Source organism: Xiphophorus maculatus, chromosome 19, assembly GCF_002775205.1.
Source record: "Xiphophorus maculatus strain JP 163 A chromosome 19, X_maculatus-5.0-male, whole genome shotgun sequence".
In the NCBI taxonomy this organism is placed as follows: domain Eukaryota; kingdom Metazoa; phylum Chordata; class Actinopteri; order Cyprinodontiformes; family Poeciliidae; genus Xiphophorus; species Xiphophorus maculatus.
Window position 1 is genome coordinate 7714556 of NC_036461.1, and position 14629 is coordinate 7729184.

General features: G+C 36.4%; 1 protein-coding gene across 1 annotated transcript in view; it reads left to right on the top strand.

Annotated features, from left to right (window-relative positions):
• The window catches only part of nrxn3 (neurexin 3), a 121363-nt gene that overhangs the window by 86618 nt on the left and 20116 nt on the right, over positions 1-14629 (top strand). The window contains 1 exon segment of the mRNA XM_023352245.1: positions 667-786. Within this exon segment, the coding sequence (XP_023208013.1) occupies positions 667-786 (120 nt within the window).

A 14629-nucleotide genomic window follows, 5' to 3' on the forward strand; every position in this document is an offset into this window, starting at 1 on the left:
TTTCAAGCTTAGATTTAAAGGTCTGGTCAAAAATCCTTCTTTAACAGACGAAAATCTCAAACTGGCTGGTCCTTCTGGAAAGAATTTTGGACAAACATCTAGAAAGGTTTTTGGAAATTTTCTGAAAACCAAGAAACATCTTGAAACTTGGGGAAAAAAATTAAAAATATATTCTTAAATTATTAAAAAGACAACATAGACGATTTGTATTTTTCCTTTTTTTAAGTCAGTTTAATCTCAAAGAAGCATAGCCTACAGAACAATTATGTTGGCAAAAGTTATCTTTACCAGGAAGAAGTGGATTGATCTTGATCTTTTTTTTATTCATTATAGGTTAATATAAAAGTGAATGATGATTTTAACATTTTGAATATGCACATTACACAGCAGTACCAGCACTTGATGAACAATGAAAGGAGTGTTGTTTGGAAGAGATAAGAAAGTCATATAAAAGAAAATGATTCCTTAGCAGAGGGAAGTCAATAAATGTAGGTTGTCACATTATTGAGTTTATTGCTTGGCCCATTCATGTTTCACAGAAACAATATAAACTTTTCCAAAGGGGGAAGGAGAATATCTAAATATGTGCCATTCTAGTCATTTCATGGTTCTTCTTAAATGCAGGACCTGTCTGTGTGTTTGGTGGGTATTGTTGGACTCCCACAGGTCCCAGCACAACTTGTCAGGAGGACTCTTGTGCCAACATGGGGATCTGCATCCAACAGTGGGAGAACTACACCTGCGACTGCTCCATGACCTCCTACACTGGAACGCAGTGCAGTGACCGTAAGTTCATTTGTCGTGCACACATGCCTACCATTGCACCACACAACTCTCTGTATTAACACATTGATGATGCAATAAGTATTTTACTGGAGAACATATAAAGTATTGCTTGTTACGCAACCTATTAATTTCATATTATGCTATTGAGCTTCTTCTCACAGACACTGTTTAGCAAAACTACAGACAACAGTTCCGGTGCTAAAGGTTATCATCACCAGATAATTTTCGAACACCTCAAATGGGTTTCAGTATTTCAGGGAGTTTAAAGGGGATATACAGTATTTAAAGAAGTTTATTCACCTGCCTTCAAGCTTGTAATGCATGCTGGTTGTTCATGTCTGAAATGGAAAAATATGTAAAAAAAATCTCAAAAGCAAACTGGAAAACAAAGTGCAGCCAAGAATTAAGCTGGAAAGTACTGAAGATTTGTTTGGAATGCCAAAGATAGAATAAAGAAAGTTTTGGTTGTAAATATGTAAGTGCAGTAGTACAGAACTTAGATTTTTGTGTTTGACTTTCTACTTTAAAACACCAATTTAAATAAATCGTTTTCAGTCATCTGCATAATCTTAACATTTTGCAACTGTAAAACATGTAAAACATTTCTTAATCCTTGTGTTGTTTTGCAGGTCAAAAGTGACCCATTACCATGTTTACTTGTAGAAAAAAATACCCTAGACTATCTTTTTCCGGCTTGAAATTTTATGGCTTTTCCTAAATTGACCCCATCATTAGAAAATGTGATACTTTGTTTTTGTTTATATTTCCATGTGAGCTGTACACCACTAGGGTACAAGGATTGTCTTAAGGGTCACTTTGGACCCGTGCATTATAAAAGCATTTAAGCACCAGAAAAAAAAGTTCAAAGGTCATACACAAACTCTCTCTAATACATACACACACACCACCACACACTTGCACTCCCCCTGCTCCCACACACACGCATATCAAAGAAACTGGATTGATGTACAAATTGAACTTGCATTTGACCTGCACCTGCACTCTCAATCTGCAGCTAACCCCTCACATCACACAAGTTCCCAAACACAACATAAAACAATTTCAGTCATAATTAAAACAAATTAAGTATAGAGGATATGAAGGTACACCCCATCTGAATACCCCTAGATGGTTCCTTGCTGACGCCATGAGTGGACGTTTCACTGTTCAACAGGTCCTACACTTGCACATACTGTCCTACATGGGATCTCCAGGATAAGATGTTGAACAAATTCTTGTGCTGAAGATGTTCAACATAGGAGTGTCTTCATATAGTGAAGAACATCTTCATGTTATGATGATTTTCTTGAACATCTTGTGTTGAACATTTTGTGTTCACTGTGGAATGTTCTTCATCTTATGTTCACCATGGGGTGGGAAAGAAAGAATTATCTTTGTCTTATGTTGAAGATGTTCATTATGAAAGCATATTTATAAAATTAAGAACATCTCCACCTCATGGGGATATTCTTCATCTTAAGTTCAACGTGGGGTGGGATGTTCTTCGGCATATGTTGAAGATGTTCAACATAACATTCTTATGTTGAAAATGTTCAACATAAGAACATCTTATAAGTTCAATACCTTATGCTGAACAGAAGATGTTTTTCATCTTGTGTTAAGGATGTTTGGCATAAAATTTAAAATTCAATTAATTTGCTTTATTTTGGGGCTTTTGTTAGGGTGGGTCATTTTTGACCGGTGGGACAAGGGGAGTAAACAGAATGCTAAGATCGCACGAGGGTTAAGAGGACCATGAAAGGTGTGGGCTGTTGCACATGCCTAAATGAGAGTTTCGTCAGAGGTTGTATTCTTAAAAGCAGTGTTCAGAGTCTTGGTGAACACCAAGTTACAGCTGAGAGACTATGACACCACTCAACATCTGTTCAAAAAAGGAAAAGCTGCATATGCCATTTTTATTATGGTAACAATAATCCAACTGTTTCAATATTATGTAGTATACATTTAGTCCTGGTCTTCCATTTGTCTTGCCAGATCATAGATGATGCTGTCTTGATTAAGCTGTCTTCAATCTTAGCTCTTTTGTGTCTTGTTTTTTGTTGAGTGTTTTGTTTTGCAGGTCTAATTGGTCTGTGTGTTTCAGCACAGCATTTGAATTTGCTTTTGTAGATGTTTTCATTGCATATGGTTTTTTCCTCTCCTTGATCTTGTTATCCCACCATAATGCCCACAATTTTCCAACTCATTTTCGAAACAGAAAGTTTTGCTGGTGTTATTTTGCTCACAGTTGCACAGAAATGTTTCTGCTTTTCTTGTTTTGAGTTATGGGATTAGTTTAGACAGAACATTTAATTTTGTTGTCTCACCTGCTAAAGAACATAGGACTTACACCCTCTTAACTCTGATAAAAGACCTCTCTCTGTGTGGTAAAAACTTTGAATGTCTTTACATTAGGTCTTTAAGGGAATCTTTTCCTTCTAAAGATAATGTAAGACATTTGCTAGAAACTTTTGTACTTTAAAAAATTGTCTAGTTATTGGATGCATTCAACAAACTAAATATCTAGCTAAATATCCATATAGTGATATTTTAGCATGCTAACCAATGTTCTGATTTTACCGTTTCATCTTTAGAATTTACACAAATACCACATTCATTTTTTCCTAGCAGTTTTCAATGTTCTGCTTAAATTATTTTTAAAAGTGACTTCCAATTTTGTTTTATGCAATATCAGATTTATTTTTAAACAAAAATCACTAAAAATCCAAAAAGTCAGGGCTGTTTTTTCTTGTATGTTTTGTCTTTGAAGTGATGTAGAGAATAAATCCAGAATAAACATACAGGGTGTATGCTACACCTGGACTCCTCTTATCAAAGTAGTACAAAACACTTTTTGAACCTCTTTTTTCATGAATTTCCACTTGAGTCTGAGTTTCAGCTCTTGGATGTTCGCACAACTTATGTTATTTAGATTGAGTCTCGCTCCTCTTTTATCCATCCTTTGGTGATTTTTGAAATGTGTTTTCTGTCAGAGGAACTATGAGTAGAGACTGACTCAGAGACCTGACAATCGTGTTTCCTATCAGAACTCATTCTGTCAAAGACTGAAAGTGCCCTATGCCAAAAAAAGAGAAATATAGAGGAAGCCCTTTTTTACTTTAAAGTTTATTCCACAAATGGCTCTGCCCTTGTTTTTTTTGTTTTGTTTTGTTTGTTTTGTTATGGATGATTTGATAAAACATTATGAAGTTAATGTTTTATCAAACATTAACTTCATCAAGTATCATCAAGATACGCAGTATCTTGATGATACTGCTTATATTTGCTATTGAGATTACAAGCCGTAAGATAGTGAGATGTTCAAAAAAGATGAACATCTCACTTCCTGGACCATTTTCTGATGTGTACCTATGGTCATAAGTTATAGATGAAAATGATCAAATTCTGGGTGTAAACAGCTGAAAAGAGCTGACTGAAGAAGGGACAGCAGGAGGGAGGACTAACAATATAAATCAAAACTGTTTTTTTCTGTTCTTTCTCGTCATTTTGTTCATAGTTTCTGTGGTTTCTCTTATTTCCCCTTTGTTCTTTTCCATGTGTGTCAAAGAGAAATGTGGCTCCACTCATGCATTTGGACACATCTCATGGGTTTGGGAGTTCTTATAAGTTGAAAATATAGCGAAATACAATAACTTTGTGCGTCTGGGAAAATACTTGCTTAAACATGGCCCAGCACAACATTTAAGTGTTCAGAGACAATTTATGGGAGCTGTTTTTCTTCACAGGCACAATGTTTGGGACCTGTTTTTCTTCACAGGCTCAAACATGAATGCACTTAAGCCATCTACAATATTCCTTTGAAACAGGCAGCTGACTCTACATTGACATAAGGTTGCATCATTGCCTGTCAACGACTTAACCTCAGTATTGGAAATTGACTTTACCGTTTCATGTGTCTCCAATTTCCTTGTTTGCCTTCCTTTCGTTTCAGTGAACGGTCACAGTCACTGTTGATGTTGCATCCCCTGACAGTACATGCACCTAAGCAACAGAATTAAATTATATATTTGCAGTATAAAAAAACCTGTTTTAGTTCAATAGAACAACTCCTCCATGTTTCATCAAGATGGCTCTGGTGTGAGAAGCTGATGGAACCAAAGACTGTTTGTTCTTTGAATTCCTGTCCTTATTGTTATTCTTTTCAAATTTTCTCTTCAAAATTACTGTCAGGAATTACAATTCCCAATTAGACTGTGACGCTCATTCTTTAAACTATAAAGAGAGACCAAGTAACAAGAAAGCTTTTGATAAAAAATTTGTTTTCAAATTTTGAACTTCCCTTATCCTTTAAGATAACTTTTTCATATCTACCTGTAAAAGTGGTGTAAGACATTTTAGTTTCTTATTTGTTTTTATGTTTTTTACTTAAACTTGTGTATATATATTTAATTATTTAAAATATTATTTGATTATGAACTATTGTGCTTTGCTTATTTAGATGGTAATGGAATCATTTCCCAGGATAGGCAAAGGATTCATCCTTCAAACAAATTTTTCATATACCGTATTTTCCCAGAGACATTAAATGACACTGAAAATCAATGAGCTAATTACCACTTTCCAGTTTGATGGTATTGCAGTACTGTAAATGTAATAGTTCACAGAACTCTGTTCTTTCTTTTACTATAACACCCACTTAGAACAGCAGTGGCGTAACGGAAAAAGGCAGTACAACACAAATATAACTTCCTTAGTTAATAGTAAAGCTTTGGTATCCACTGTAATGATTCTGAGCTCTGATGGTAGAATTTTACACCTTCCATTATAAGGACCTGAAGGTGTCCCTAACTGTTGGAGCTGGACTGCATATCCATCACAAGGCTTTCACATAACTGTGAGGAGACCTATAGAAGATGAACTTGTGAAGTAAGGCAATAAACTTAAAAAATGGGGATGAAAGGAATGCTGGAAAAATAAAGGGACTGTGGAATTGGACTGAGTTAATTTATGTCTGTGTGGCTCTTTTGAAATAAGAGAAAAATGAAAGAAGGCTGTGTGTATTAGGAGAGTCGAAGGGGTGGAGGGATGGAGCATTTTTATGAATATGAATTGAACCTGTTTGTCTTGTACAGTTCCTTGAGAGGGCATTTGTTATGGCTTGGTTCTATATAAATAAACTGAATTGAAGTGGCTCACTTACCTCAAAATCAAACAAGCTTTCATCTCCAGGGCATTAGTGTTTCTAAAGTTTATCAGGAACTTTCCATGTACATTCATTGTCAAATTTACTACATTCAATTCTTAATGGATGCTGAATATTAGGATGTTAGCAGCCAATGTTCAAGTTGACCTAAAGTTATTGTCTTTAAGGAGTGAACATTCCAGATATTTATATATCAAGGGCATACCACCCAATGCTAACAGGAATTGCAAAAAAAATCCTAGAGCACAATCTCAGACCTTACAATCTCCAGTGTTTATGTTACAGGTAAAAAAAAGTCTAGTATGACCTAGTATGGCTATGTGAGTGTTATGGGAAAAGATTAGTTTCTCTAACTGCTAGGCAAATGATGTCAACTAGAAAAAAATAAACGTCTTGTAGTCTTGTTCATCAATGATTGGAGGATAGAATTTGAGATGGATAGTGCGATGGGCCTTATCTGCCATAATGTAAACATTGATCTGGTTTGTTGAGGTAAAGAAAAAAGTTTAGCTCAACAAGAAATGCACTCAGTTTACCATTCAATGTTATCTGTGTTTCCACGCAGAGGCAAAAGTGATCCTGGATAAAGTGGCTGAATTACGTTCAGCCACTTTATTCTATAGGTTTTTCAATATTCTATAGGGTGGTCGGACTCTACCTCACCAAATCTCCATGTCCGGAGATGAAGTGAGGAGCTAATCATTAAGACAATAATCAGAAACATGGCAGGAAATCTGCAACAGAATGTGTGAAAAAGAAAAACGAAGTTTCTGCCAAGTCCAGAGCACAATCATACTAAAACTGTGCAATGGGACCTGAAGTGAACTGTGCATAAATAATTGTCTGAACACCTCAATTAACTGAAGCAATGTTGGAAAGAAGAGTCGATCAAAATTATTCCAAAGATGGGAGACTGATATATTCATACAGAAAATACCTAAAGACAGTTATTGTTGCTAAAAGGGATTTTTCCACCTAGGGAAATAGACCTTTCTTAGTGCCTTGATGCATAAACCTTCTCAATCAAAAATGGGTGTTCTTTTTTTATTCTTATGACTTTAAGCAGTAAAATGCTAATTTCTTACAGGGTGTGAACAAATTTTCAACTGCAGCAGGAAATCGTTAGAATGGGATGAGGTGGGGTAACTGGTCACAAGTGAGCAGACTGGCAGGCAATCAGAGCGATTGGCAGGGTGACAGAGAGTCTATTTTCCTCTTCACTGACCTTTATATGTGTTCTGCTGTGTAGTGGATCCTTCATTGATCTACCAACCTCAAGACTAATCATCAGCACCAAGTGCATCCATGAAGCTGCAGAGCTGCTCCTCCTCCCCTGGTTGTTGGACTGATATGGCCTAATGTCATTAAATTGTTTTTACAGATATGTGAGGTTGATGAAGGAGAAGTTGATTCGTCCTGGTTTATCTCTGGGTAAAGCAGGTACTGAATGAGCTGTGTTAATGTGCTGCTGATAAGCGGAGGATAATGTGTTTGTTGTCCTTCACCTTGGTGGTCTTCCTCAGCCGTTGTTTGTTTAATCTTTGCCCTTTTGCTGTTTCAACCCACATAAATCTGGAGCAGGAGGTGAAATAAAAAGCAGGAGAGTAGGAACTAAAGAATGTGTGGTTGTGGGAGGAGGTGGAGCTGGTGTTCTTCAGCTGGTGGGGGGGAAAAAACGGCCATGCATCACAGCGGACAGGTCATTTGAACAGTGCAATGCTGCGTCTAAGGGTTTAGGAGATTAGAGAGGCTAATAATTTCTGAGGGCCATGCTTTATGTTAATGTGACAGGCTTTGCTGTATATTTCTGCTGAGGCATCGTCTTTGTTGCTCTTAATTTTCCTTTAATGGAACTTTTGTGTTTGTTTCAACAGCCAGCTCACAGATTTTACTGGCTTTGGAATTACCTTGCTTTCTGAAACAGAGGTCGTCCTCTAATTATTTCCCCCAGATAAACGGAAGGACGTCGCTGGCACACAAAGTTTAGCAGAAACTGTGGACAGGATTAGCAGATTTGGACCCAGTGTCACTGTTTTACATTCCATCTTTGCATTTCTCAACAGCAAAAGACATGAGCCTAGATTATCCTACTGACAATTTCCAAAAACATTGCACACAGTTATGACTAGTTTGAAACATTATGATTAATGAGTAGGAAACCTCTGCACTGATAAGGCTTGCATGACTGATGATTTCCTCTGAAACGCAGATAAAACACTTTTAAAAAAGAAGTTTTATTTAATTAAAGAGCTTTTGTTTGCTGGTTTAATTAACTGAAACATTCCCTCAGAAAAGATAAGTACAGCTGTGATAAAAATCCTATATTTTTAGAATTTATCTTGCAAATAAAAAAAATTAAATACACTAGTTAGTGAAAGGTAAATTATTTTAACAAATATTATGCCCATAATCCTTTTACACTGTTACTCTTCTACGTTGTGTTTCAGTGGCGTAGGAAAGATGGGCTGCCTGGCAAAAGCCAGCCAGTTGTTCTACGCTTTGCTTTGTACACAGGGTCTGGACCCTTGGTTGTTGAGAAACAATTGTTTGCTGGAGGTGTGGACTCCTTTGAAGTATAAACAATTGGATGAAATTATGTGCGCTACAATCAACCCTCCCCAGCTGCAAAGACAGAGGTGTTGAGCTAATCAAAATGGCTGCCATGTGTCAATCATTTATTTGTCCATCTTATCCATGGACAAATGATCAGTTGATAGTTTTCTCTGGTATTTAATAAAGGAAAATATTGTTAACATATTGTAACAATTTTTTTTAATACAATAAAATATGGACTGAATAGATACAAAATTATGATTTCCTCACATTGTTAAACTTAGACACATAAGCACTTAGTCTTTTAAAGAAGCTACATGAGTGATCAGGGGTTCCTCCAACACTTCAAAACTGAGTGATTAATGTCACTTACATTAATCTGATGGTTGAGTAACCTAAATAACGTATTTAAAACATTAAATATATTTATTGTTGAGCCCATGTCTATTTATTTAAGAATTTATCAGCAAAATTGGTTTTTCAATTGAAAATTAAAATGTGATTAATTACAAACCTTACGATTAATTAGGTTAATAATTTTAATCGATAGACTCACAAACTTTAAAGAAAACAACCGATTTTACTTGCGTCTTGCAGCCACATATTATCATGTTGACTCTGAAATAGGCACATAAACCCAGAGGGTACACTCACAAAGAACTCACAAGGTGAAAGCAACCTATCTGTCTCCGCAGGTAATAAAATTTTTCAGATAAAGCCTAATGCATATAACTTTGGAAATGTGGAAGTGATGCCTTTGCACAGTGAGGCCACACTGAGCGCTAAAGCAAGAAATTAAGTGACTAAATGTTCAAACATGTCTTATTTAACAACAAAATAGTTTCCAGGCTTCACACACGTGTTTTTTTCAAACAGTCTTAGTACATCCATATGCACAAAATTGTGCAACTAAACCAAGATTAAAGTTGCTTCAGTAAAAATGGCATCAACGACTGTGACTTTGGCAAAATGGAGTGATGCAATATCCTGCAATGGCCTTGAACCAGCTTTTTTTATTATTATTATTTTCTTACATTTCCAATTTCCAACAGTATAATAAACATTTTTGATTGTTGCAGAAGATGCAGGAAAACAAACAAGTTTTAAAGTGAGTTTGTTATCAAATGCAGGTATGTGGTCTGTAATGTTATGCAGAGGGGAGAGCAGGTTGATTGGTCCTTTCATGTTCCCAAAATGATTTTCAGCTTCCCCCGCTTTATCCCCTCAGGCAGAAAAGCAGAAAAAGGCCTTCCTGGCTGCAGCCATCAAAGTTGACTTTCAAAATTCGAATTTGAGGTGTGTCACAAGGATGAAGACATCATACAAACATACCTCTAGATGAAGGTCATTTCAGAAGTCCACAAATTAAATAATTCATGACGCCAAGTTAGAACAGCACCTGCATAATCTTACTGTATCTGTATCTCATTGCCTTCCTATTATTGTGAGCTGGAAAAACACGTTAGAGTTGGGAATATTTCTTTATTTAAAAAAAATGCACTTATGAAGAAGTTAGTTGTTTCTGTCTTAAAATTAAGGCTGAAACAAAATTTGTAATCGAGGCATCTCCTAATTACAGTAGTAAGCAGCTAGTCTACACAAATTAATTTATACTATCTGTGCATTCATTTTTTTTCTGTAGGGAATAAAAAATGTTTATGACAGCTCAATTTCCATTGAGTGGTCTGTTCTTACAAATAACTACTTTATATGTGTTTTGTGTACAGTACAGTATTAAACACAATAAATACATTTATTGTTGAGTACATGTCTATTTATTTAATAATTTAGGAGCAAAAAGGGTTTTTCAATTAAAAATGTTATTTTTTATATGCTTAGTTTGTATTGAGCAGCCTTTCAAAGGAACATTTTACAAATATCTAATTTATATATTTTATGTACATAGTGTTTATTCCTCGGAGTTTTGCTGTAGGCTTCATTGTGTGTAAAACTTCTGGTAAGATAGCATAATTTTGTGAAGAAATCTTAAAATGCTTTACAGCAGCAGTAAAGCAGTTTGTCTTGGTTTCTAATTGATTAATGTGGAATGTATTTCTGAAGTTACTGGTATGGAGTTCGGGTGGCACATTGGCACAGTTGTTAGCACTGTTGACTTATAACACAATGGTAGCGCATTTAGATCCTGGCTTAAGGTTTTTCTGCGTGGAGTTTCCAAGTTCTTCTCGTGAATGTGTCCTTCCACAGTCCACAATAATGACTTTTAAGTTGATTGGTCACTCAAAGCCTACCCTTAGTAATGAGTGTGTGTATGAACATGGTTTGTCTTTATGATGGACTGGTGACATGTCCAGGGTGTAACCTGCCTCCTATCTGAAGTCTGCTGGTGACAGGCACCAGCCCCCCATAACACCCGTGACGGGTAAAAATTCATCAATACACTGATTGCCAGTGTTTCCATCCCTGCATGGATGATGTGCTTACCATTTGTGAGAAGAGTGCAAAACTCCAAATTGTGCCAGATTCCACTTGGCCTTGTTGACCAAAGGAAGTTATGTCATCAGGACACGGACTTCACACAGCCAGAACAGTTTCTTCCCTGCTGCAGTCTGCCTGCCAAACAGTGGTCAACCCCGCTTCAGCTGACAATGCCCCATAATTTATTTATCTAATATGGATAGTGGATAATATGGATAGATGGGTAGATGGATGTATTGATGGATTTATGGAGTAATATAAGTCAATCAATTTGAAAAGCAATATTCCCTCATATGTAATGCTGCCCCAGGCTTTCAAAAGTCCAGCTGCAGATGAGCAATTTTGGATAATGTGGTTTAACAAATCAGAATTTTATTTTATTCTCATCCTGACAAATTACTATTAATTTTGCAAAAGAAGCAAGAAACTCTTTTGACGATTCAGCTAAAATGTGTGATTTTATTCCTTAGAGTCCATTATTTGAAATGGGTTCATAAGAGACAAGAAAAAAATAATTTTATTTTCATCCTCTAGTTTGATATGAGGATAATCATATCCATCCTTTTTTTCAAATTCTACCTCAGAGTAAACAAACTATGCCTTTGTTGTTTTGTCCCGAGTTGTCATCTTTGCATCCTGAATTTGTCTCCACATTCCTTCATCCTTGAAGTCACTCTTTTACCTTTCTTTTACCTCTGTCATTTCTCCCAGCACCTCCTCAGTAGCTGTCCAACCCCTCCTCCTCTTCTCTCCTGTGCACTCCACACTCCCTCTCTTTCATCCTGTGGCAGCTATGGGATCCAGTTCATTGCTGTTCCCTTCGTTAAACAGCCAGAGTGTCCAGACTGAGCGCATACATCAAATGAAGGCTCTACATGGATTTGGACGACAAACAGAAAAGGAGTTTTACTGTCACTGAGATAAGGTGCTTTAGGAGATATTTTAACCCTTTTGGAATTAAAAAGAGGAAGAAACAAGAGGAACATGATAAAGTAAAAACTCCAGTGGATTTACAGAATTCAGGTTTACGAATGGGTTGCCCATTTTGTGATCTACTTTCTAAGGATTCCTCAAGATATTTTTCTAGGAGTGAATGGAGAGATGATGTGAGAATAGTGAAGCACATTTGGAGCATCCAGTCAGGAGGACCAGTGAAACCACAGCTTTCAAACAGAGGAGGATGCATGAAGTGTTGATCCATCCTTACTTTTTATGGGCCATTCATTTTGTGTTTCAGAGCAGCATATGCTCTTCTCAGGTGGATGCTTCTGTTCCTTTAGTTGACCAAGTTTAATGAACTCTGACATGAAAAGTCAGAACTGTTGGAATTACTGGTAGCTCATCGACTCCTAATCAGCTTTATTTGCTTCAACATGAGAATATTTCATTGCAGTATTCTGACATACAGTGTGACTTTTTAAATAGTCATCATCATGTGTCCCATTGGTGTTCTACCACTACGGGGTCCTAAGAAAAGGAGTTCATGTCAATTTCCTGGACTGACTGTCCTCTACCACAGTGCTTGTATTTGGTGGCTTATTTTAGGATGTAGTGCTGCATCTGCAGAGCAGAGCTCATCCTATAACCACAGACCTCGAGTGGCAACAGACCAATTCGATCAACAACTGTATGTTAGGAGGCATCGCTTCTCTCAGCCTGTATCCATTTACGGCTTTCCAGCAAATCTGAAGGGTTCTCATGGTAAGTGGTAAAACTTCAAGATCTGTAAAGCTTTCAAGATTTTACTCTTCCAACTTCTTATCCATCTCGAGTTCAATAATGTAGAAAAATGGTAGGTCTGTTTGGGGTTTAATGCTTGGTTTTGAAAAAGAAATATGCTCAATAGCTGTATTGTTTAACTTGTTTCTTGCAAGCTGGTGGGATACTGCAAGGCAGACTGTTGTCAGTGTTTGTTTTGCTAAATTAAGAAGTGTTGTTCAAGGATGTTTTAGATTTTTCCTCCAAAACTTGTATTCTGCATTCCTCTCCTCAGTACGATGTTTTATAGACTTACAGTAGGGGGAACTGATGAGCTTTCAGTTTTATCTTTTTTATAATTGTTTTATTTAATTAAATTAGATCTTGATTAATTAGGTCTTATGTGCCAAAATTTCATATTTTTTCTTTGTGCAACATCCTTACAGCGATATGCATCAGGCAACATGTAAAAGTAGCCTGACTTAAGGTTTTTAAAGCTTCTAATTTGGTTTGCTAAAAAGCTAAACCCATCTAGTATAAATCCAGTTCTCCAATAATTTGACTTAGAAATATTAAAGTTAAAGCTGACTGAGACACGTTCTATTGACTGCTTTAGAAAGTGTTTTGTAAAGCCATCTTTCACACAACCACATTAATAACACTGATACATATAGCGCTATATTGTATTATGGTGCAAGCAAATATTTAGTTTTAGTTCTCTTTAGAAAACACCAGAATTTCAAGACAAACAGTAACTGTGACTACTTCCTCTGATGTCCATTAACACGGATAGACTGACAGAAAGGGTAACAACTACCATTACTATGATGGTTATCTGCTTTATTAGACATGTACTGGGTTTCAAATATTCAGTAATTAGTGTTGGATAATCTAGTCCAGGTTTGAAGAGTCTATGTATTGAGTTTGTGAACTAGGACAGATTAAAGTTGCTCAAGGATAGTGAAAAACTAGGTGGAATCAGCTTTAGCCTTTTTTCGAAGCCAACTTCAGCTCTGTTAAATACAGTACTGATGTTGCTAATGGTAGTTTATACAGGCTAATGGGCAGCAGAAGACAGGCAATCCAGTGGGTGACTGGCCTCAGAATGCTACTCACTGACTTGTTCAATGTTAATACAAGTGAGTAGTCTCTTTCTCATTCTTCTTTACCGGCCACCCACTTACTGGTGCCGATTACAGAATTACACAAAGGCCCTGAATGCAGTGCCATACTTTTAGACAATCATTACTGCATATCATTTTTCAAGAAGGGCCCAGCCAAAACAGAAGACATGTAGCCCTTGATATTTATCCCAAGCCTATTAGAGTTGCACTTAAGAGGCAGCTTTTTTTGTTTAGGTAGGACTAAGAGTAGGTGGCCAATAGGGCATACAAGATTCAAGGATTAAGTAGATTGGCAAATTGGTTAATGTGAAGGAAATATTTCAGCATGTGGGCCAAGGACACTGGCCAAGGTCAGTTGCTACAAGGTATAATGGGCAAATGTAATGGATGACAGGGTCTCAAAATATTTATTTTGTGCATCTTTTAAGATTTAAAGATCAATAATTGGTTTAACACACTAAAATACAGCTGTACTAAATCGCTACAACTATTAATATATGAGAGCTAAAGAGCATTTCACCAAACACGAATCAAATGTTCTGTTTCAATGAAAATGATTGGACTTATAAACCATTAAATATATTTTCTTCATTCCCATTATTACCAGAAAATGTGTCACTCATATTTGCTTTTTAAGGAAAATTTATTTTGGTTAACCTTGCTGTCATGACACTAGATAATAATTTGAAACTATGACACACTGATGATGGATGGTTTTCAGCTTATATAAAGAGCAACGTTAGCTGTCCTGATTTTTGTTTAAGATTTACAGCTTCTCCTTCGGTTCACTGCTAAAAAAAAAAAATTCTGCCAGCGACAATCCAAGTCAAGAGGAGAAAGCTCAGACTATGCAGGCAGAGATTTTTCT